This window comes from Mesocricetus auratus, unplaced genomic scaffold (assembly GCF_017639785.1).
Source record: "Mesocricetus auratus isolate SY011 unplaced genomic scaffold, BCM_Maur_2.0 Super-Scaffold_4256, whole genome shotgun sequence".
In the NCBI taxonomy this organism is placed as follows: Eukaryota; Metazoa; Chordata; class Mammalia; order Rodentia; family Cricetidae; genus Mesocricetus; species Mesocricetus auratus.
This window is the reverse complement of record NW_024429182.1, coordinates 98,177,363-98,203,571: the sequence shown is the minus strand read 5'-3', so window position 1 is coordinate 98,203,571 and position 26,209 is coordinate 98,177,363. Positions and strand designations below refer to the sequence as shown.

General features: G+C 38.2%; 1 protein-coding gene across 1 annotated transcript in view; it reads left to right on the top strand.

The window, feature by feature from the left end:
* Pgm2l1 (phosphoglucomutase 2 like 1) overlaps window positions 1-26,209 on the top strand; it is a 49,789-nt gene continuing 23,580 nt past the window's right edge. The window contains exons 1-4 of the mRNA XM_005073997.4: window positions 1-409; window positions 22,898-23,065; window positions 25,031-25,137; window positions 25,927-26,011. Of these exons, the coding sequence (XP_005074054.1) occupies window positions 299-409; window positions 22,898-23,065; window positions 25,031-25,137; window positions 25,927-26,011 (471 nt within the window). The 5' untranslated portion in view covers window positions 1-298. The remainder of the gene's footprint in view (window positions 410-22,897; window positions 23,066-25,030; window positions 25,138-25,926; window positions 26,012-26,209) is intronic.

Below are 26,209 nucleotides of genomic sequence, written 5' to 3'. Positions count from 1 at the left end.
GGCGCGGGCGAAGGCGGCGACCCAGACATCTGGGACTGTTGTTGTTCTCTCGCCTCACGCCCGCCTCAGTCAGTTCGAGCTGAGATCCGGAGCTGGTGTGCTGGGAGGCGGGTGGCAGTCTCCGCCCTCTCTCCCGGTTCGCTGAAGCTGCGCCGGGAGCTGGCGCTGACTGAACGGGCGGTTGGTCGCCGATGCCCTTCGCCGAGGAAGGGGCGTCTACACCCTGGTGAGCGCACCCAGGGCACCCGGACTCGGCGTCTTTACCCGCCCCTCGGGCCCGCATAGCCGCGTTTCTGCCATGGCTGAGAACGCAGATGGTGACCTGAACTCTAACCTGCTCCACGCCCCCTACCTCACCGGGGACCCCCAGCTCGACACGGCCATCGGGCAGTGGCTGCGTTGGGACAAGGTGGGTACCTGGGCACCCGAGCATCCGTCCCCTCTTCCTACCCACCCTCTCACAGTCCGCCCTTTTCGGTACCCACCCAGGGCTTTGCAGGCTCCGGGGGAGATGGCTCCGGCCACCGCAGGGCCAGCGGAGTTGGGCGATGCCGCTCACCTATGCAGGGGCTGCCTCCCTCGGGAGGGCTGGGCTGGGCAGCGGCATCTGCAGTAGCTTTCCCTTAGCAATAGGATACACTGCAGCCTATTTCCTTGTCACCCTCTTCCCTCCACTGTGTACCATCTTATTCTCAAAAATACTCCCCTTTCTCCCGTGACTTCCTTCTTTGCAGAACCTGAAAGTGGCTTCTGGTACGTTTCTTGTACGTTGCTAACCACTGTCTGCTTTGGTGTTGGTCTGGTGGTGTTTCCACCCTCTGTCACTAAGTAATCGCTAGTCCATTTCGCTCTATTTTCTGATATCACCTTTTGCTCTTGAAAATGACAGGGGTTCTCCTCTTATTTCATTCCTCTACTGACAGTTATTTTCTGAAGTATTCTGTTAAAGAATCATGGTCATATATATGTTGACTAGCCTAATTATACTTTTAGAGTCTACACCATTGCTTCTCGAACCATAAGGTTCCAACAGATCATCTGGGGATCTTAAAGACAGATTCTGACCAGATATCTAGAAATTCAGAATTGCTGTTGCCTTGCCTTGCCATGCCATCTTTACTGCTCTCATCCTCCCCCTTGTGCAGGCATATAGGATGGATTGGAGATAACTCGAATTAAAATGCAGCGTTTTCACTTGCAAAAGAGGCGCCTGGAGGTTCTCTCAGAGGACAAGATGATAATCAATTGTTTGCTTTGTCAAATACATTCGATGCAGCCGCTAAAATAGAGAACGCAGCACATTTTAAAACTGTTTAATAGTTGAATTAAGGGGTTTGTATGGCTGTATGTGAGATAGTGTTATACAAAAGAACTACCTATATTAGCTTTCTGAAACAGTTTATTTTCATTTTTTCCAGTCATTCATGCGTTCAAGAAGAAGAAAACAAATACCGAGTGTTCTAGGCCGGTGTGGAAACACTGGTGGTGAGAAAGATAGAAAGAATTCTTGCCCTCAGCAAGCCTTCAGTTAGTAGATAAGGAAGCCCAACAAATAAGCAATTACAATGAAGTATTTGGGGTTACTGGGTTACATATATCTTAAATGTTCTAATCATTCTTCTAAAGTCTGAACAAGTGTTTCTCATACCTGAAAGTGCTAACAGGTCATGTGGGAATCCTAAAAGGCAGTTCCTGACCAGACAGCTAGGGTGGGGCCTGACAGTCAGCCTTAGTGAGCTTCCAGGTGATTGCTGATTCGTGGACCACACTAAAAATAGACTCTTTTTCTCTTTCAGGATCAGCTTTGACTTTGTTTTTCCTAATGAATGTCCCAGTTGAATGAATTAATACTTATTGTCTGTGCTATGCCCAGATACTGCTGACATGTAGAAATATTCAAGGATGGTAAAATACATGTAAAATAATACAACAGGTCCAGTAGCAATAAAAGAGGTTTCCGGCATTCAGTTCTTAATGGGAGTTCAAAAGTGAGACTGATCTGTGGAGTGGGATGGTAAAGAAGACTTTTTTTAAAAAAAATTCACGACAGGGTTTCTCTGTGTAGCCCTGGTTGTCCTGGAACTCACTTTGTAGACCAGGCTGGTCTTGAGCTCAGAGATCTCCATGCTTCTGCCCCCTGAGTGCTGGAATTAAAGGCGTGCACCACCACCTCCTAGCTTAAAGAAAACTTTGTGAGAACATGGGATGCACATAAAGAGAACAGGAAAGTCTGCAGGAGAAACATGAAATAAATGTAGACCTCAATGAACATAAAAGAGGAGATAAAACAAAGACTCCCAAATAAAATATAAAGAACAATAAATAAGTGCCTTAACAGCAGAACAGATTTAAAAATTTTATTATTTATATAGTGTTGATCACTTTCTTAATGGGAAAAATACTTTTATATGAGAAACAAATGTTTATCTTCTGTAGAGTGATGCTTAAGTAAAGTAGGTTAATTCCTAGGTCACTGAAATTTAGAGTACAAAATGAAATTTAAGTATTTCCTTGTACATTGACAGTACATATAGTATTTTAATGCAGAGAGTCTGAACTCAACTCCTGATTAATATCAATTAAGGAACCCTGACAAGATAATGTTACTGATTCTTGAAGACTGATGAGGCATGTAATAAGTTATAAATTGGTCTCAAGGTAATTTGCTATTTGCCACAATCATCAACATTATTAATTTTTGATTTGGTAGCTTGCCGTACATTGAAAAGTCTCCATAAAAAGATGTTATTTGTGTTGAATTTTCTCAATTAGTTAACACTGAGATTTGCTAAGATGGAGAAGGAAGACTAAATTGGAAAGATGGAAACTTGAATGTATGTAGTTAACACATTTGTGTCTGCCAGAGGTTAGGGTACATAGAAATCTTAGGAAAGGTATGTGAAAACCAGATGTAGAAGAGATTTAGTAACAGACTTGGGAGTTAGCTTAGTGGGTAGAAGAGATTTAGTATATCTTCAGTGGCCTTCAGCAAGTAGAGTGTATGTAAGTGTCAAAAAGAAAACAGTGCCAGAAGATAGTCCCAGCGTGGTGACTCTTACCTATAATCTCATCACTTGGGAGGCTGACACAGGAGGCACAATTAAGAGTTTGAGGCTAGCCTGGACTACATAGTGAGTTTCATGTCAGCCTAAACAGAGTGAGACTCTTTGTTTTTAACCAGATTTGCTGATTAGCTGCAGTAGGGACTTGGATCTGATCTCCAGGCTTTTGTTTAGTATATTTCCCTAGTCTCAAAATGAGTTCACTCAGCTCAAGGTCATAGAAACCGATGGCTGATTTAAGAACAATGTTTTATTAACTTATGGTTTATGGTATAAATGCAGTAGTCAAGTAGATATGTTTCTAATTTAGGCATTTGGTATATACACCATAGAGAAGCAAATAGCCCAATGATTTTTTGTTGATCATGAAGCCAAATCACAGGGAAGCAAATATATTCCACATCAGCTTGTAATATGTGATTGCATCCATCGCTGTGTGAGGCTGTGCTACTACTATAACCCAGTAAGTCCATGGATCAAGAAGTTCCTCCTATCAGTTGTGCACAGATAAGTCTACCACCAAGATTCTCTCTTCTGCTCTAAATAAGGCTCATACCTCCTTCCTGTTTGTTTCAGTATTTTCATGCTTGTCAAGTTACAGACAGGCAATCCTTGCCTAAAGTCCAGGTTCTTTAATATCACAACTGTCTGTTGATTCTGTTCTGATGTGAATTTTAATTATGTAAACAATGTATCTAAGCTATTAAGCACTGGTAAAGCATGGATGGGTACATAGTGAGGGGAACTAGGACACAGGACAGAGCTGCTCTGTTGATTGTATCAGCAGCAGCAAAGGTCTTATATATTGAAGACAATGTGGAGGCAGGAATTTGCCATGGCAGTTTAATAAGTAGTAAGTAGATCATTCTGATCTCAGAATGTAGATCTGTGTTAAGAAAGAGTACAATATGAAGTGGAAGATATGTTAGGCTTATAAAGAGCCTGGAAAAGACATAAAGGACATCAGTCTAAGCCAGTGATTTTTAACAATAGAATATTTGTCAACAGGGCTGGAGAGATGGCTCAGCCGTTAAAGGCTAGGCTCACAACCAAAAATATAAGAATATTTGTCAACAAATTGACCAGAAGAAAAAGGCTGTGAATTAATTCCCCATGCTTCCTTTATTAGTCAGTCTTATATTGCTATAGTAAGTAGCTGAGACTGGGTAATGTTTAAAGCAAGGTTTACTTAGCTCAGTAAGTATGAGATGAGTAGCCACATTTGATTGGCCTCTAGAGTCTCATGGCTGATGGAATCCTGACAGATACATATGTATAAAGAATTACACAGTGAGGCAGGAAGCCAGAGAGCAGGGAGCGGTAAGCCTGGCATTTTAATTTTTCTCCTCTCCATTTAACCTCTTCTTCTCTCTTCTTTAAATTACAGCTTGTTCTTGTTAATACTCTTCCACAGAACCCCTAGGGAAATGCCTCTGGTGGTGACCCAGTTACCTTCCAAAGGGACCCAACTTTTAAAGGTTCTACTACCTCAGCACTTTCAGACTGAGGACCAAGCCTTTGATATGGGAAGCCTTGGGGTACAGGCCACATTTAGGCTATAGCCCAAAATTTGATAGTTGTATTATTAGTTCTTTAGTTATTCTTTTGAAAAATTAAATAATTTAATCTGTAAATAAAATCTACAGAACAATAACTTGCAGATATAGAAATTCCAACTGACCATTCTAGTTTAGAAGATGCTGGCAGAGCCGGGCGGTGGTGGCGCACACCTTTAATCCCAGCACTCGGGAGGCAGAGGCAGGCGGATCCCTGTGAGTTCGAGGCCGGGCTGGACCGATAGCCTCCGAAACAATACAGAGAAACCCTGTCTCATAAAAACCAAAAAAAAAAAAAAAAAAAGAAGATGCTGGCAGAAAACATACTGTGTATACAAAACAGAGAAGGCTAATGCCAACTTCCCAGGACAACCTGTGACCATTAATAACTAAGTATCAATCTAAATGAAGAAAATAGTTTATATGAACAACAAGATAAAGCAGTAGGTACATATATAAAAAGAGGTACAAGGAAGAACATAAAACCTCAAAATTATAAATTAAAAACAGAGAATTATTTCATCATAAGAAATAAGAGTATAAAATATCAACTAGAAACAAAAATGAGCTCTAGGAAATGAAAGTTGAAAAAACAGAAAAAAAAGAAATGTTTGATATAGAATAAGAAATCCTGGCTAGATCCACAGTGCGCATCAAGAAATAATAGAATGCAATGTCGGTGTCTTAGTGTTTTGCTTTGTTTTTTAAGGCATTAGTGATGTTGTAAAGATGGCATGTCTTTTCTATCAACATCAGAAAAGCAATTAAGCAGTCACCTATGAAGAAAGGAAGGAAGGGAAAGAGGCAAGTGGGTAGGTCAGCAAAAGCAAAAAGGAAGGAAATAGGGCTGAGGGTGTAGCTCAGTGGTATAATGCTTGCCTAGCAGGCATGGCACCATGACCTTAAAAAAAAAGAATTAAGTAAACTATTGACCAAAAATAAAGCAAATTAAACATGACCTAATTTTGAATAATTATTTGATAAAGCTTAAGTAAGAAACTGAATTCTTTTCAGATAGCACAGGAGTATGCCAAGAGTCTAAATTAAGCACTATTTAAAGCATCTTAACCTAGTAATTATGTTATTTTCTCTTTTGATGGTCAACCAGAAGATAGAATGTAGCATTTAATTTTTTTAATTATGGTGAAAAATTCATACAAGTAACAATCTTGATTGTATTTAAGGGTGTATATGGTTGATTAGTTTCTGTAAAAATATTCATATTCTTGTAGATCAGGCCTTCAGAATTTTTCATCTTGCTAGGCTGGAACTCTATGCCCATTAAATAACTTGTTTCTTCCTTCCTCTTTCCCTTGAAAACCACCATTCTCTTTTCTATTTCTATAATTTGACTACACTAGGTACCTTATATGAATAGAGTCATACAGTGTTTATCTTTTGTGACTTGCTTATATCAGCACAATGTCCTCATTATTTATCCATGTTGTGGATAGGATTTCATTTTGGTGGCAAAACAAAGTGTAGAGGTTTTGTGTAGCAAAACTGCTGGGGAGACAAAACACAGAAGATTTAGAGTAGACCCCTGTCTGAGGTATCTGAGATATACTCACCCCAGATAGGAATCCCATTACAGACAAAAGTACAGATACCACCAAACTCCGCCTTGGTGAAGCAATGAGTTTTATTGAGGTTCCTTTCAAGAATATAGGTGAGGAGTTACTCACAGGAACAGAAATGATTCAAAAGACAGCTGCGTCATCCCAGCTCACAAATCTGGGAACTTGAAGGACACCACACAGCCTGCAACCTGCCTGTTGAGAGTGTTCTTTCTAAGTGCCTCAGTTGGTTCAAACTTCTTCCAGGCTGGTTGGGTGGTTTCTGCTTACTCTGATAGGGAGGGACCTAGGGAATCTGGTCACTTTCAGGGAATGTTTTTAAATTTTTTAATCCACCTGCTTACAGAGCTTCCCTACAGGGCGGAACGGTTTAGTCTCAGAGAAAACTGTTACACACCAATAGATCATATAATGATTTTGGGTTTGGACTATGTGCTTCGATTCATGCTTTCTGCCTTCCTAATGGCTGTTGAAATTGCTTGTTAGTACTGAGGCTGCTGCCCTCTGGTGTTGAGAGTTAATAGAAAGCGATTTATTTTGATGCAAAAGAGCCAGAGATTCAGCATGAGCTTTGCCATCAATCCTGTATAGGACCTTTTCAACTAAATAATTGAATAAGCACTTGTGTTAGTTACTTTTTCATTGTTATGACAAGATATGTAACAAAAGGAACTTAAGGGAGGAGAGCTTATTTTGACATTTCTCTGAGGGTGTAATCCATCATGACAAGGAAGGCATAGCAGTAGGAACACGAGTCAGCTGGCACATCATATTTTTAGCCAGATGAATGGTAGTACTTTACTTGCCTTTCCTTTTTATTTAGTCTTGGACTCCAGCCCACAGATGATGCCCACATTTAGAATGAAGGTTCTTCCTACCTTAGTTAAATCTCTGAGGAAATGCCCCGCAGACACAAAGCTGTATTTCCTAGGTGATCCCAAACCCATCAAGTTGACAGGATTAGACATCATAGTACTGTATCTTATCAAAGTATGAAAACGGTCATATTTTAATGTCCCAAAGAGTAAAAAGACCATAATATTATAAATAAAAAATAATTTTCTCAGATAAAAAAGCATTTTAGTTTTCAGCTAACCAGAGCTTATCTTGTTAGAAAATCTCTTGTTGTAAGTGAGTTTTTTTTTCCTGCTGCAGGATTTTCTTGTATTATTTTTCACTTAGAAATATTTAATTTTTATGCAGTAAAAAAATTTAAAACTCTGAATGTCAATTGTGTTAGTCAGTTTTACATCATGATAACAAGTCACTATGGATGTTTCTCTTATAAAGAAAAAACGGTTTATTTGGGCTCACAGTTTTGGAGATTGTCTTAGGGTTTCTATTGCTGTGAAGAGATACCATGACTATGGCAGCTCTTACAAAGAAAACATTTAATTGAGGTTGTAGTTTACCGTTTCAGAGGTTCAGTTCATTATCATCATAGCAGGGAGCATGGAGGCATGCAGGCAGATATAGTTCTAGCTACCTCTTGACCAGAAGGTAGAAGGAAGTTGACAGTCACACTGAGGGAAGCTTGAGCAAAAAGGACCTCAAAGTCCACCCCACAGTGACACACTTCCTCCAACAAGGCCACACTTCCTAATAGTGCCACTCCTTTTAAGGAACATTTTCTTTCAATCCACCACAATAGGATAGTGGCTAACTTTTGACAGTCTGTTGTGCCAAAGACTTTTAATGTGAGATCTATGGTAGTTGTATATTTTGTGATCAATGCAGTATTGCTATTTTTTTAGGCACTACTCTATAGTCTAGTATTAGTAATGTGACTATATACTTGTTTAAATTGAACCTTTAAAAAAGCAAAACTCACTATTAATTGTGTAAGTATAAAGTATATCTTGGTAAGTGTAACTTATAATAAAAGTATACAGAAAACTTCTGAAACTAATTTGAAGAAACATAGGTAAATACAGATGGATATGGATAGTGTTTTGCCTCATTATTTATGAATTAGTGGTAGAAAATGCTTGGTAGTGTTCTTATTTTCTCTTCATAAAACACTTAGAAAATATAACAATGTTAAAGATTCAATACTTAGAAAATACCTGCATTCTCAATGGCTTTACAAAGCATATTTTTCCCATGGCATGCAAATTACAAAAATAGATGAAGTGAGTGCTGGGAGTATAGCTTACTGTAGAGCCCATTAGTTTAGCATGCACAGGGCCCCAGATTCAGCCCCCAGCACCAAAAGCCAACAGTGAATTCATGTTTATCTGAATTATAGTACACTATTAGCTCTCTAATTTGAAAACTTTTGCTTACAGTTTTGTAATAGTTCTTTGATATTTGGAGATATAAGATTAGATCACTTATTTTATAGAAATATGAATCAAATTTTATACAAATTACAGATCTAACAACTCTATGAGATAACTACTTAGAGAGCATGATAAGGCTATATTTGCCATATTTTATTAATGACTTGTGTTTTGCAAAGAAATTATAACTTCTGAAAATCTTGTATGCTGTTTAGAGTTCAGATAATATGCACCCACATTTTCAAAATTCATATATTAACTACTTATATTAGAAATGTAATATTTTATTTTATTTGTTTTCTTGCATTGAAATAATTTAAAATGATATTTTAAAAAATAATTAGATTACTTTTAAGTTAAAACAACAAAAATTTAATGAAGGAAATTCAGAGAAAATCCTACTCTTCCTACGTTTATACTGGAGGAAGTATTAAATATGAGAGGAGTTTTAAATGCATCTGTAATTTGTTTAAGAAGATCTCATTTAAATTTAACAAGATATTATCATTCAACAATATTTAAAATGTTGAGCATTTTCTGTGTCTTCTTTTAAAAATAGAGAAAAATAAATTTGTTAATAAGTCTAATGGTTTAATTTTCCTAAAAAGTTCTATGAGCAACTTAATGTAAAAATTTGAATGCTACCTTTCTGAGTCTCAGGACTACCTGCCACAACTCCAATCTTTTTCATCATCATTATATACCACAGCAAAATTAGTCAGCCAAAAATCAACAGTAAATTGAGTATAATTCCAGCTTAATCACAGTTAGAGAAGAGGGATTGGCTCCTAGAAGGCACATCAGTTCAAGTCTATTTTAGATTCAAAATACTGGCTCTACTCTGAGCCTGAGTTTGTATAAAGGTTAAAGAGAATTTTAAAAATGAGAGTAACTACCTCAAGCAACTCTCGGGTGGATTAAAATTTGGAAAATTAACATTGAGGTCTTTTTTTGTATTGTCTGTTTCTCTTCTGAGATGGCTCTTCTTTTCCTTATGTCATTGAAGCTAAATTAAAACCCTTGCTAGTATGCTAACGTTACGATTTGAATATCTTGGGGCTGGCCATTCTAGGTTATCTTTGTTTTTAGTTACTCATTAACTATAGGCTATCTTGTTGCCAATCAGCTGAGGGTTCTTTTGCTTAAAATGTAAATCAGAGTATAATTTCCTTAGAGCCAGCAACTCTGAGCTAGAGTGTTGCTACTCTTAGATCATTTGCTCTTAGGATTATAGCTCTAGACTAGAGGTTCTCAACCTTAACACTTCTGTAGTAAGTCTCAACTCAGTAGTGTCTGGACCTCTTCAGGCACCTTCTAGCTGCTGCTGTTGGGTATGCCTGGGGCTGAGAGCCCAGAATTGTCTACTCTTCCTATTACAAGCTCAGCCTGTGATGCAGATCAAAAGTAGGCAGCACTAGTCAGATGAGGCTTTATTGGAGCCAGAACTGAAGTATCAGCAGGTGAGTGGACAAAAGAGGTATTTTGGGATGCTCAGAGGAGAATGAGCAGAGTATTGCTTATGCAGCTATACACACATGTGCACACATCACCTGCCATGGGGATGGTTGGGAGGTGCTCCTTCCAGATCAAATTTAGGATATCTGGGAGGAAGTGGGACAACTATGGGTACAATTATGTAGAGTAACCTGAAGCCATCATGGATGAAAGGAAGTTTCCTAAAGAAAAGCCTCAGTTATGCTGGTTGCCATGACAATATCAGTGGGTCCTGCCATTGGAATACTATGTGAAGCATCTGTGACTGGTTGGGAGTCTCCTCCAGATGTTGGTGGCAGGATGTAAGTCTCCCTGAGCAGACTTAAAGTTTTTAGAACAGCTAGGGCTGAACATGGTCATAGAGGTGCATGTTCTGTAATCCCAGCATTTGGGAGATGAAGTTTAAGGATCATGAATTGAAGGTCATACTCAACCTTCTAGTTTGAGACTAGACCAAGCTAGTCAGATATGGCTGGAGTTTACTTGGCCTCATAGGAAGCTAATGGTACATGTTTTTTTTAATGGCATTTAAAATTCCTTTTGCTAAAGTACAGAGATGTGATTAGCTTTTATATTGATCCAGAAGCCCAATACTAATTCCAAATTTTCTGAATTTGTATGTCTGATCAATCATTTCATCTTAAAAATATGCTATCATTTTTGTGCCTTTGTTTTTGCTTTATACCTTAACTAGGGCTGTTTTTTTTCCTTTTGTTTTTTCTCTTCTATTTTTAATTATAGCCATCCATTAGAGAACCAGTAAGTTCTTTTCTATTATTTGTAGTCTAAGACATATACATATATATGTACACATACAAAACATACAAGTGTATATTTCATTTGCTTTAGATTTACTGTCATCTTGTATTCCATTATGAGAAATATGTCTGTTTTTGTTCCTGGTTCTTAGCACGGTGTTCTGAGTTATTGAAGTATCCTTTGTTATTCGTAACAACACCTTTGATCCCATCTGAGTTTATGGTTAGATGGACCCCCTGGACAGCCTTAGAATAGGCTGATCACCAGAATGACCAGGTAGACTTTCTGCCTCTCACTTAGCTGCTGACCTCTGGTGAAAAAAGGTTAGGGGACTAGAAATTGGGCTCTGTAACAACTCTTGAACCTGGATCCAAAGTGCTGGGAGGACTACTAGCTAGAGAATGGGTGCCCCGCCCTCCTTCCCCCACATCTTGCCTTATTCATCTCTTCCATTGACTGTTTCTGAGTAACAGTCTTATAATAAACTGGTGAACTAAACTAGTCTCTCGAGTTTTATGAGGCATTCTAGAACAGTTTTGAATGTGAAGAGCTGGTCAATGAGAACTCCCTTTTATGGTTCTATAATCCTTCATTTAGAAGTAATGAGTAATGCAGAATTTGCATTGGGAATTCCAAAGTGGGGCAATACTTCGGACTAAATCCTTTACTTTCAAGATCTGGTCTCATGCTGGGTAGGTAGTGGCAGAATTAGATTAAGTTATGAATACTCAGTTAATAGCCAGAGAAGTAGAGAGTTGATGGATATTGGGAAGGACACTGTAAACTGGAACTTTAGGGCAAAAACCCTGGCTCTGGTAGTCCCACCAGACTAGACTACTACTGTCTCAGTTCACCAGTTGAAGAGACAAGTGATGCTAGAAAAACAGAAATTTAATCAATTCATGTGGTCTCTGTTGCTTTTCTATTGCTGTGGTAAACACCATAACCAATGTAAAGTATAATATATTTAGTTGGGCTTACAGGGCTAGAGTCAGTGACCTTAGTGGTGAGAAGTATGGCAGCAGACATGTATGGTGCTGGAACAGTAGATGAGAGCTCACTGTACCTTGACACGTAAGTAGAGAAAGAGACACTAGGAATGGTGTGAGTTCTACCAACTGGGACCACGTATTCAAACAGATGAGCCTATGGTTGTCAGGGTGGGGGCATTCTCACCCTGACACCATACAAAAGGAACAGATAAAAATCAAGGTACTAATATTTTTAGGTTTAAGTAGGAGAAGAATTATGCATAAGGAGAATGCACATAATGAAGCAGTCTGACCAAGACAGTGGCCCTGCTGGTTGCTATCCAATACATTATAGCAAAAGCAGCTTCTAAGTGCCTGTTATAACACCACATATTTGGTGTCAGAAGAAAAAAACCACAAACATTTTATGTAACACGTGATTTTATTTTGTTCTTAAGGTCATTAGATTATATTTTAATTTTTACATAATTTATAAATTGGAGCTACTTGTTCCAGTTCATATAGCTAACTTCATAATGCTGTCATAAAATTATTTAATTAAGAATACTCAGTAAACACCTGACTACTTCTAGATTTCTGACCTTTGTATTTAATACTTAAATGAATGTACATACATTTTTTTTAATTATCTATAGTCAAAGATCTGAGATCCTATGAGTGATCCTACTTCAGTATAGAAATTTCAAAACTGGTCACAGTTTCATTTCTGTGATTCACATTTTCATGGTAGAGCTTAGTAAGTACTCAGCTTTTTTGCAGTCAGGTCTTAGTGTTCTACAAGAGTAAGTTTTTGGTGTGATCCGAGTTAGTAGTACTCATTTGGATGTTGGAGGGCTTCCATTGCCTTATGACAGACGGATATGGTCATCTTCCAGATAGTCTGCTCCTGTACCCACCAGCATCTTTTAAAAGTTTAAAAAGAAAACAGTTATTGTAGTGTAATGCCTTCAGCATCATCCAGTACTAAATGCTCTTCAAATGTTGGCACTATGGACCTGCCCAGAAAACATGGCTGGACACCAGTGTCCTGGAGGCACCTCTGAACTTTACTCCAGGGAACCACCTCAGAAAGGCTAATGCAAATTGTGGTTTTGTTGTTTTCTTGCTTTTGAGACAGGGTCTCACTGTGTAGCTCTGGCTGGCCTGCTCTGCCTCTTGGTGCTAGTATTGAACGTGTGAGTTACTATGCCTAGCCGCAAACTGATCTTGACCTTTATCCCTTACCTAGTTGTGAAGGGTTAGGAGAGGAAGTTACTAGATAGTATCCAGTGAATAGTCAAATCTTTGATGTCTATAATTATATTCACAAAATTAGTGTAAATAATTTGAATTATCATCTGATATCTTTAATATTTTTCTCTTTTCCCATTTAGTGTTTGTCAGTATGTCTGTCTTTTTTTTTCTTTGCCTTATGCTTCCCTGCCATAGTACACTTGATTTTTTTTTCTGTTTACCACATTTCTGTACTTACAGTATTTTTCATTCTACATAGTTTTTTTGGAGATAGAATTTTTCCACACAGCACAGGCTACCTTTAAACTTGTTAACCCAGGCTGCTCTTGAACTAGAGATCCTCTTGTTTCAGCTTTCTTAGTGTTGAGATTATAGATATGTGCTACCACACCCAGATTTCCATTCTGTAAAACTATTAATTACTTAGAACAGACCATATACACATAGGTATGAAAGGTACTTGACTACTTATTGTCTCTGTTGGCTTCCCCTAACCAGCTAAAAAAAAATCCAGAAACATTAGGCAGTATTTGCATATATTTCCATAGAAACTTAACATGTACCCTACTTGTGTTTCACCCTTTGCTTTTTCCCCATTTAAAATACTTTTCATCAGTGTATGTGTAGAAACGCTTCATTCACTTAAGAGCTGAATAGAATTCTAGTGAGTTGATGGGCCAAATTAATTATCCAGTCTTAACTGATAGGCACTTACATTTCTTTTCTCCTTATTTTGCTTATTATCATCCCTGTAATGTTTGTAATGCACCATCTTCAGACACATCTATGTGTTTCTCTAGTATCAGTTCTCAGAAATTCAATTATTGAGTTAGGTTTCATGCATTTAAACTTTGACATAAAATTTTCCCAAATTACCCTCCATAGTGAATGATTTATTCTTCTGCCCACCATATGTAAAAGTTCTTGCTTTCCTAGATTCTTTTTCACTAGAAATATTTATTTCCCTATTAAATCAATATGATGCATGTCTGCTCAGACTTTGTTAGCAGTATGAATTGTCAGTTCCATTGAAACAGTGTAGAAGCAGCCAAGTGTGGTGACCCATGCACACAATTCCAGCCCAGGGGAGATGGAGCCTTAACTTTCTCAAATTCTTGACTCCACAGTTCAATACCAAATATTTTTCTTTGCTAGCATGAAAACAAAAACTGTATTTTGTTTTAATTTCCATTTTTAAAAAATGAGGCTGAGTATGTTTTCTAGACTTAAATCTTTATGTGCTTTTCTACAAACTGTTTTCATAGATTTTAACTTTTTTAATGAGTCACTGACTTTTTTTTTAATGATGAAGAAATAAGCTTTAGCAAGCATAGTACACCTATAGCCCTGGTGATTTGGAGACAGAGGCAAGAGGATCAAGTGAACTTAGAAATGTTTGCTAATGTCAGCCTGAGGAACACAATGAAACTCTATCTCAAACAATTAAAAAAAAAAGGCCCCTTTAATTATTTCAAAAATTTCCTTTCAGATAATCTTTTTAATTAATTCATATAATTTTTATCCTGGAAGATATAATTCTAACTTTACCAATAATGTGATATTTTACCTGATAAATCACTATTTTTCATTGGACATCTTAAAAATATTTCTGATTTAAAAAACAAAAACAAAAAAATAAACTGCTGGTTCAGGCCTTTACCCACAGTTACTTAGGAGGCTGAGGCAGGAGGAGCTCAAGCTCAAGGCAACTGGGGCAACTTAGTGAGATCCTTCCTAAAATGAAACATTTTATGGGTGAGGTGGGGAGCAGAGGGAGTAGAGCAATAGTAGAAAACTTGATTTGGTTTAATCCCTAGTAGTGCTACTCCCCTCCAAAAAACAAACAAACAAACAAACAAAAAACAACAAACAAAACCACATCAGCAATAACCCTAATTTTAGTGATGCTGAACACATCTAAGTATAGCTTTTATTTAGGATTCCTCCCCTTATTTTTCTCTTTTTAAATTTTTTATTAGTTCTTTGAAGGCTTATACAGTGTATTTTTATCATAGTCACTCCTTCTCCCCTAACTCTTCCCAGATCCACCCCTACTGCAATACCCTTCCTACTTTGTGTCCTTTATTTTTAATTTTATTTTTTAGAACCCATCAAGACCCATTTGTGTTGCCTAGATATTCTCAGATATATGGTCTTCTTCTGGAAAGTAGTTTGCTTATCAGGGGCTATGCTTTTAAAGAAATCTCTCTCTCCTCTGGCAGCTAACAACTGCCAACGGTTTTGAAGGGAGGAGTGGGATTCATGCCCAGCTCCCATCCCCATGCTGGGATGTGGTCTGGCTTGAGGTTTCATAGGTTTGTGTATGTTGTTGCTACTGCTATGAGTTCTTATGGGCATCTTCACTGCTGTGTCCTGAAGCAACGTTTCCCTGTAGTCATCCACTGCCTTGAGCTCTTATACTTGTTCTGCTCCTTCTTCTGCAACAATCCCTGAGCCTTGGGAAGAAAGGGTAACGTTCCATTTAGGACTGAGTATTCTGCATTCTTTTCTTCTTTGCACTTTGACTAATTGTAGGTATCTGTTAATCACTATCTACTGCAAATAGAAATTTCTTAGATGAGTGTTGGGAGTTGCATTGATCTATGGGTATAATGGTAAGTCATTAGAAGTTGCATTTATCAGAATGATAGTATATAGTAGTTCTCTCCTAGCGCCTAGCCATAGGTTCTTGTCATAATAATGGTTCCAGGTATTGGTTTAAGCTTGTGGAGTGGGACTTAATCCAGTCAGAAAGCAGTTGGTTACTTCTGTGATCTTGCCACTATTGCATCAGTGAGCCATGCCAGCTTTTATTATAAGTTTCAGAGTGTTAATATCTGGGTATGATTGAAGATTTCTTTTCTCCTCCATAGCACCTTCCATCACTGAAAATTAGCCAGTGTAGGGATGAAGCTTCTAGGTCTATACCAGCTTTACTTCTCCATGTTCTATGACTCAGATATGTCTTCATCAATAAAGTCTATAAATACAATCAAGGGGCTGGAGAGATGGCTCAGCTGTTAAAGGCTAGGCTCACAACCAAAAATATAAATACAATCAAGGACTATGGGGTAAGTAAGAGCAGTGACAATAGCCTATAATATTTGGAGATATCTAGTGGACTTCACTGGCCAGCAACTCTAAAAGAAGTAACCCATTCCTGGCACAGGACTTATTTGTTAGCTTCTGATATCAATAAGGGTGGTGTTGCCTTGTTAAAGGGTAACTCCATTTTAACTCTTTTAACCTGTTTTTATATATTGTTAGAAGCTTCTACAGTAGTAGGTTTCCGTGTAACTTTTTCAAAAGATATTTATTCCTTCACATATTCCATCAACTACTCTTCCATTCCCTTACCTTAATTTTACTCTTCCCGTTTCATAAAATGCACTGGTGTAAAGGCTTTATAGGCATTACTCTCATAATATGTATAAAGATGACATATACATGTGATACAGAAGACATTTCTAATTATTAGTTCATAATTATAGCTTAATAACAAAACAATATGAAAATTGTACCTTTTTTTGTTTGTTTTTGTTTTTTGTTTTTCGAGACAGGGTTTCTCTGTATTGCTTTGGAGGTTGTCCTGGAACTCACTCTGTAGATTAGTCTGGCCTCGAACTCACAGAGATCCGCCTGCCTCTGCCTCCCGAGTGCTGTGATTAAAGGCGTGTGCCACCAACACCTGGCTGTACCTTGTTTTTTAAAAAGAAAAAGTTATTATTATTATTATTGTTTTCTTTATTCCAAAATAATGTGTTGTACATCAGGCTATGAATCTGCTTAGTAATTAAAGTGTAAATCTAGCTACTCTTAGTTGTCAACAGCTTAAATATTGTCTTGTTTAAGTTCCTGCTTAGAGTAAAACTTTGTTCTGTAGTATTTCTTATGGCTAAATTCAGTGTCAGGACATCCCTGATAAACTGGAATCTTTTCTTACTTGAAACAAACCTTTAAATGAGCCATGTACCTCAAGATACATGATGTCAAGTATCTAACTTTGTGTAGTGATATGTGAGAGCACACATGTACTCATTCATATATATGTCATATATACTGGAGCATGTGTGTGAAATATATGTTTAGTACTGATTTGGGAGGTAGACTAAGTATATCTCATTGAATATGTATACGTTAAACATAATGAAACTATATAGTACATTATTGTATGATAGACTTCTAATAGTGACAAATGAGAAAATTTGAACATTCTCTCAACAACTACCTAAAATACAGAATAGATATAAACTATTGTCAGGATGTTAAATAATCAACAAGTTTAGCCAAGAATTTCTAGGTCAAAATCTAATAGAAGAAACTTCTAAACGTCAGTCTGAATGTATACAAAAATTCAGAAAACCGAGTTTACCATTCAGGAACACTTGCCTAAGGCACAATTTCTTAATCAGGATAGGCAGATAAAAGGTTTAGAAGTCTTTTCATCATCCCTTTGATATAAACAGGTAAAAATTAAATCTAGGGTTCACTACTACTACTTAGAATGACAGTTCAAAGGGCTGCCACATAATTCATGGATTCAGTATAAGCACTCCTAACACAGACCAAATCCCAGATGGGAGTCATTTGAGTGGCCTAAACCTTAGTCTAAAATGAGCTTAGATTGCTGTTGATTTCAGGTGCTCACAAAAAAAAAAAAGAAAAAAATCTATGTAAGGGTTAAGTACCTTCATTTTTGTGTTTGTTGTTTTAAGAAAGGGCCTCATGTAGCCGAGGGTAGCCTTAAACTTACTCTGTAACCAAAAATGACCTTGCATTGCTGATCATTCTGAATGCCACTCTCTCTCATGTGCTTGGATTGCAGCTACAGTACTTGGCTCCAGTAGGAAATACCTTCGTTACAGGCCTCAGTTTGTTCCTATTAATATCATTGCAAATATAATATCCAGTGTAGAGTCAGTTAACCAGACCCATAAAGAAACAGGTCAAAATAAACAATTACCCACAGAAATAAATGTACTACAAACTGACTCATAAAGGTACTTTATGCTAAATTTTTATATACAGACTTTAAAATAACTGGTTGCCAATTCTAAGAGTGAAAATTATAAATTAGGTAGAAAAGTGAAAATAATGCAAAAGCTTGTATTTTTTAAAATGTAAGTTCTGACTCTGAAATAATACAATAACCAAAAATAAGAATTCAGTGCACAAATTTAGTAACACTCAGAGTTAGATAATTAGTAATCTACAAATAAGGCAGTGGAAAGTATTCAGGATGAAACATGTAGTGAGAGAATGCTAAGAGGAAGACTAAAGAGAAGTATGGAGTATGAGGCCTGAAACTGAAAAGTTCTCAGATCCATTGATTGAAGTCACCCAAAGAGGGGGAAGAGGGTGGGCCAGTAGCAGTATTTGAAAAGATTGTAACTGTGAAATTTCCTAAACTGATAAATGATAGCAGCCCATAGATTAACTTTGGTATTAATGTAGGCTTTCTCCCTAATTACACCTAGTTATATTACCTGAAACAAGGAAAGAAAAGAATAAAGGACAGTCACATTTTAGTTGTATTTTTGTATATATGTATGTTTTACAAACCTGGAATCATTACATATATAGCTATGAGTTTTCCTCTCTTAAGATGTCCTGAATGTTTCATATATCATTAAAATGTAATAAGATTTTGGATGTGATATATATATATATATGCATATGTGTGTTTGTTTATATTTGCAGGTTCATGTGTGTTTGGGGGTATTGTGGGTGCATGTGCATTTGGTGGCCAGAGGATGACCTTGGGTGTCATCTTCAGTAATGTTACCTACTACCTCTGAAGGAGGGTCTCTCATTGGCCTGGAGCTCACCTGTTAGGATAGACTGGTGGCCGTTGAGCCCCAGTGATTCTCCTGTGTCCACCTCCCCATACTGGGACTAAAAGCGCATGCTACCCACAATCAGCTTTTTACATTGATGCCCTGATCAAACTGAGGTCCTCATGCTTGGGAGGAAAGCACTTTACTAAGCTGTATCTCTAGCCCCTATGTTATACTTTTTATTTGACCAATTTTCTGTAGAATATGTAGTTTACTTTACTTACATTTTAGTTAATGTTATCAACATTGTTTTAATAGTGTCCTTATAACTAAATCTTTGGTATGTTTGTTTTTGTTTTGTTTTATTTTTGAAAAGAGAATTGCATGCATTCCAAACTGGCCCTGAGCAAGACCAGCTATGTCACTGAGGATATATAACTAAGTCTTAATGTGCATCCCTGATTAATTATACTTCTCTTGGGGAATAAATTTCAAGAAATAGAACAACTGAATTGTGGTAGTTTTTTTTTCTTTGGTTTTTCGAGACAGGGTTTCTCTGTGTTGTTTCGGAGGCTATTGGTCCAGCCCGGCCTCGAACTCACAGAGATCCGACTGCCTCTGCCTCCCGAGTGCTGGGATTAAAGGCGTGCGCCACCACCGCCCGGCGAATTGTGGTAGTTTGAATGTAGTTGCCCCCCATAAGTTCATAGGAGTGGCACTATTAGAAGGTGTGGCCTTGTTGAAGTAGGTATGGTCTTGTTGGAGGAAGTGTGTCACTAGGGGGTGGATTTTTGTGCTCAAGCTACACCTAGTTTAGCTCACTTGCTGTTGCCTGTGGATCAAGTTGTCCAGCACCATGTCTGCCTGCATGCCACATGTCCTGCTATGATAATAGTGGACAAAACCTCTGCATTGTAAGCCACCCAATTAAATATTTTCCTTTATAAGAATTGCCATGATCATGGTGTGTCTTCACAACAGCAAAAACTAAGATATGGATTAAGACTATTTTAATATTTGAGCTACTAGCTAAGTATCCTTTACCCCAAATTCTTGGGACAAGCAATATTTCAGACTTTCAAGTTTGAGGTTGTATAGTCCCTTTGTACAAGTTGTATACATCAAAAGTAGCTGGGGTCATTTACTTACTTTATCTCACATTCTTTGCCTTTCTTCATGACTTTGACACTCCTCAGTTGAAAGTTAGGATCTGTGTTCCCTCTTCTAGAATCCAGGTGAGTCTTTGTCATGAGTCTTTGTCACAGCCTCAAGAAATAACGGGAGCTGTGGAAGTAAAGCTGCTTGACTTCCAGGGCTAGGCAGGAAAGGTAGTACAACTTCTACCTGACTGGTTTGGATTTAGACACTCACCCTGAGAACCCAGCATTGTGCAGAAGCCCAGACTACAAGGAGTGCCTTCTGCAGATGTTCCATATGGCAGCCTGCTGGATCCTAGCCAACAGCTAGCATCACTGCCAGACATGACAAGAAAGCCTGGAGGTGACTCCAGCAGTCAGATGTTTGAGTCTTTCAACAGAAACCTTACACTTCCTGCCCACAGAAACTGTGAAGGACAGTAAATGATTATTGCCCTGGGAGTTGGAGTGAGTTATTATCCAGCCATAGTAAATTCACTCTTCTTCCCTGGCACTGCTCTTAAAAACTCTTAAAATTAAACCAAGAAATCATTTTTATCTAAAGATGAGGAAGTTTTTACTTCAGATAGAAATGATATCTTGATTTAATTGGCATTTTCTGAGTTCCTGTGAAGAGTCAATCTAGTAGGGAGACAGTGGATGGTGTGCTGACTGTGGCTATCAGTTCAAACTCAGGAAATGGAATACTGAAATCATTATGTTTCTACTCCCAGCTTGTTCGCCATCCCCCTCCCTACTTCTCCCCACTCCCCTCCTCCCTCTCCTCCAACAATTCAGTTTATATTACCTTTTCACTTATCTATCAGATCAGATATTACTTCCTTCAGCTCCCTTTCCTCAGTTCACCCTAGCTTAATAACTTAGGCCAAATACTGCTACATCACTCAGAACCTATGATTGTCTCTGTGGAAACTGAAACATACCTTACTACCACACTACATATTAAACTTTGTAAAGTTCTCGAACTGCCAATAGTGTCTTCTGTGTATGGTGCGTAGTATGTGCTTGACAACTTATTATTTAGTTAATTTTAGTTATTTTACTATTTGTGTATGGGTGTTTTGCCTACATAATGTTTGTGTACCACAAGCATTCCCAGCGTTCAAGAAGGCCAGAAGAGGACATCAGATCCCCCAGAATGGGAGTTACAGATGATTGTGAGCTGCCATGTGGATGCTGGGAATCGAACCTGGGTCCTCTGCAAGAACAGCCTGTACTCTTAACCTCTGAGCCATCTCTCTAGCCCTGTTTTTTACACTGGTAGGGATCATACCTGGGACCTGTGCACTAAGCAAGCACCCTACCAGTGAGCTACATCCCGAGAAAGCCTTAAGTTTTAAACTACAGTAATTGACATTTTTAACTTTTCAAGTTGATTTTTCCCTATCCAGTATTATACTTAAGTGATAACAAAAGTTGTATTTCAAAACTTACTTTCCAGTCTTGGTCTAGTTAACATTTTCATTTCCTGAACTTATTTTTCCTAGTAAATTATTTTTCAAGTAAATTTTGTTTTATATGATTAATATAGCCATCTAAGATTTTTATCTAAACCAACTTAATAATGCTAATTTGGGTGAATTTTTTTAAGATGGGTAAATTAAACTTAGAATTACACATGGATTCTTTACATAGGGAAATACTCCTTTAACATGATTATACTTTGAAGCTAATAAGAAATCATCTGACTGGATCCCTGCTCTGCTGCAGGGCTCTGGAAATGGATCTCCAAGCTGGCTGACCCTCAGAAGTAAATGTCAGCAGTGTTCACCCTTCATATTTTCAGACTGCAGTTTCCTATTTTAACTTCTGTTCAGAGATAAACTTAAAATTTTCTTTATTGTTTTATTAACCTGGTATTTGTTGTTCAAGCACAAATCTCTGACAATGATATTTAAAAATAGTATTTAAAGTTTTGTAAATTTAGACATACTGGATTATGGAAGAGTTTTGTGCATGGGCTTCCTTTAGTGAATAACAATATCAGGATTTGGCGTGGTTAATTTTGATACTATGTTCTTTAATATCCATGTTTTCTAATCTTTTAAATGATATAGTACATGACTTAGGTTGTTCTCAAGATGTTATGTTTACTACTAGAATATTCTTAGATTCAAATTATATAGGAATTATAAAATGGGCAGTATGTTTGTTACTTTTCTCATTACTGTGACCAAATACCTGACAAGTAGCAATTTAAGGAAGATTTTTATTTTAGCCTACAGTTTGAGGGGACCATTTATCATGGCAGAGAAGGCATGAAGGCAGTAGAATGAGGTGTCCGATTGCATTGCATCCACAGTCAAGGAGCACAGAGATCCTGACAGAGATAGTCCTTGACATTTTATTTATAGCTCTTAGATTTAAGATTATAAACTGGGGAGTAGTGGTGCACACCTTTAATCCTAGCATGCAGAAGGCAGAGGAGGCAGATCTCTGTGAGTTTGAGGCCAGCTTGTCTAAAGAGCAAGTTCCAGGACAGCCAGGATACACAGAGAGACCTATCTTGAAAAACAAAACAAAATTTAAGATTAGAGAAAAATAGGTATATGTAAATCACCCTCAATGGGACCTGGCTCTTTTGGGAATTCAGTAAGTAGAGTGATGTTTAATAAATAATATATTCTATTTTAAAATATATGTGTATATGTATATTTATACATACACATATGTATACACAATATACATGTATAGATAATACTGTATTTTTGTAGTATACACTTTTTTTTGTTTTGTTTTTAGAGACAGGGTTTCTCTGGCTTTGGAGGCTGTCCTGGATCTAACTCTTGTAGACCAGGCTGTTCTCGAACCCATAGAGATCCACCTGCCTCTGCCTCCTGAGTGCTGGGACTATAAGCGTGCGCTACCACAACCTGGTGTATACACTCAGTTAAGTAACTTTGGAATATAATGAACCAGGCTTATGAGTCTACCTTTGGTCCCTCAGACAGACTTAGTATCAGAATTTTATATTCCTGATTAGATCCGTTTTTTGTTTTTTTAAACAGAATCCCAAAACAAAAGAGCAGATTGAAAATCTCTTACGGAATGGGATGAACAAGGAATTGCGTGATCGTCTTTGTTGCCGGATGACTTTTGGGACTGCGGGACTTCGATCTGCCATGGGGGCAGGGTTTTGCTACATTAATGACCTTACAGTGATACAGTCAACACAGGCAAGTATTACAAACTGTTACATGTGTTCTTTTCTCACTCTGTTATTTTACTTTATAAATTTAAAAAAAACTATTTTGTTCAGGAAGGTACTATTAAAAACAAAAAGGGCAGACCAATTTGGATCTTTTGCTTTGCCCAAGATTTATGTTAGAAATCATTTATATATCTGTAACAGTAGTTTTCAACCTGTGGATCATGACCTCTTTGGGGGGGTCAAACAACCCTTTCACAGGGGTCGTATATCAGATATCCTGCATATCAGATATTTCTGATTCATATTGGTAGCGAAATTACAGTTGTGAAGTAACATGAAATAGTTTTATGACTGGAATCACCACAACAAGAGGAACTGTAGTAAAGATTAGCAGCACTAGGAAGGTTAAGAACCATTGGTCCATACTACAGTCCTCCTCATGAAGAGTTCTTTTGACTGGGTGTGGTGCATATCTTTTTTTTTATTTTGTTTGTTTTTATTTTGTCTCATAATTTTTTTAGATTTTTTTATTATTTTAATTTTAAATAGCTTGTTTTACATGTCAATCCCAGTTCCCTCTTCCTCCCCTCCGCCCGGACCCTCCCCCACCATCCCCCCCCAGCCTCCCACCCTATTGCCAATTCCTTCCACATAGGGGATATCTAGAGTCTGTCATTTCACTCAGGGTAGGGTCCAGGCACTCCCCTAAGAGTCCAGGCTGAGAGAGCATCCCTCTTTGTGTTATGGGCACACGATGTCTGTTTGTATTCCAGGGATAAACACTGATCCACTGCTCAGGGCTCCATAGGTTGCCCAGGCCTCCTCACTGACTCTCACATTCGGGGGTCTGGATCAGTCCCATGGTGGCCTCCCAGCTGTCGGTCTGGGGTGCAAGAGCTCTCCCCTGTTCAGATCAGCTGTCTCTGCTGGTTTTGCCAGCCCATTCTTTGCCAATTTGCTCATCGCTCCTCTCTCTCTGTCACTGGGTTCTTGGGTTCAGTTCAGTGTTTAACTGTGGGTGTTTGCCTCTGCTTCCATCAGTCACTGGATGAAGGCTCCAGGATGGTTATAGACATCAAGTTCATTATCAGGAATGGGCATTCGAGGTGGTCTCTCAAGAGAAGAGGAATGAAGCAAGATCCTCTGAACAGATGGGGAACACAGCGAGGGGTGGGGGGAGTGGGAGCTGGGAAGAAGAGAGGGGGAGAAGAGGAAGAGAGAGTAGGTCATTGGGGAACAGGAAGGTTGAGTGGGGGGGAGTAAAATAGGGGGAAGAGGGAATCATAGGTTAGAAGACAGATCAGGCACCAGAGTGACCTCTAGTGATCTAAAGGGATGACACCAATTGGCAAGCTAAGCAATAGTGGTGCATATCTTTAGTCCCTGCACTCAGGGGAGGGGAAGACTGAAGCTGATGGAACTCTCTGAGTGAGGCCAGCCTGGTATACATAGCAAGTTCCAGGTGAGCCTGGACTATAAAGTGAGATGGTGAAAATTCTGCCCTCTGGAGCCTTGAAATAAGAAACAGTCTCCCTGATTTCTTCTGAATGTTCTTTCTGACACCCCACCCCCTTCCCTTATTGACCCTCATCTCCTAACTTTTTTTCCCCTCATGTTTTATGTATTGTATTGGAGTTATGGTTACTAAGTTGGTATTTCTGTAATACTAAATGTGTTTGAGAATCTGAGAAATGATTGCCATCTCACATTTGTGGATTGAACAGTATTGCTCCCACGTTAGTAAGCATGTCTATAAACACCAAAGCCAGTTCTGAGTCAATTAGCAGCCCACTAAACATAAAAACTAGAGACTTTTAAGTTGTAAAATGCAGGCATTGGGACTGGGATACAGCTCAGTGGAAATGTAATTGCCTAGCCTGTTTGAGGCCCTCAGTTCATTCTCAGCATTAAAAGGGGAATGGGGTGGGGTTGGGGGGCACTTATAGTGGAAACTTGCATCAGGAGCTAATCTTCTGTTTATTTGCTACAGGGGATGTACAAATACCTGGAGAGGTGTTTTTCAGACTTCAAGCAGCGAGGCTTTGTTGTTGGGTATGACACTCGGGGTCAAGTAACTAGCAGCTGCAGCAGCCAGAGGTACATAATTATTGCAAAGGTTACATTGGATGGGGATAAAATATTTAGGCTTTTTTTCTAATGGCTAGAGTTCTGAAACAGGAGACATTCATATGGAAACGTGACCCCATGCTGATGCTTATTGTATGTTTTCTGAAGCTTGAGGACAGTTTTAGCTGAAATAGAAGTAAAAATGCACTTCAGAGATAAACTTTTGATTTTATAGAAGTATAAAAATAATCTTAAAATATTGCAAATTCACAGAAAATCAGTCTATACTTTTTATGTATAGGCATTAAATAGGAGTAATTATGAAGCTTCTGTTCTTATAATCCTGCCTTAGTATCTTGTCATAAATTGATAGTCATGGTACTTTTTAAGGAGGACAACTGTACAAATGAAGTTTATTTGCTTCATTGCCCTCCAGTATTACAGGGTTTTTGTTTTTGTTTATGTGTGTCTGGGGATGAAGCTGGGGCCTGTGCATGCCAATCCAGTATGCTGCCACCATGCAATATCCCTAGCTCCTCAAACAGACAGACAGACCTTACTTAGCAGTTTCAAGTTGGAACATCAAGCTTAAGTAATCAGTAATGGCAAGAATAGGCTGGCTAGGCATGGTGGCACAGTAGGGAGGCTGAGGCAGGATTTTGAGTTTGAGGTAAACTTAGGTAACAGTTCCACCCAGATTTGGCTACTATCAAAAATCTTGTTTCAAAATTAAAAATAATTCCATTGTGAAACATTTGTTATCTGGAAGGTTGCTTTATTAAAATTATGGGAAGGACTAAGTGAAATATCTTTTTTTAGGCTTGCTAAACTCACTGCTGCAGTATTGCTTGCTAAAGATGTTCCTGTTTACCTTTTTTCAAGATACGTTCCTACACCTTTTGTAGTAAGTATGTTGTGATGGTGATTACTCAGCTGGCTGCCCTTCAGGTGACCTCTTAAGACAATTAGGACTCGAATTTTGCCATACATATGGTTCTAAGTATTGAATGCCCAATCCAATGAAAGTCTAATTAAAGAAAGGAAAACAATTTTGCTTTGAGCTTGGTCTATACAAAATGACTACTAGCCTATAGTTGTGATG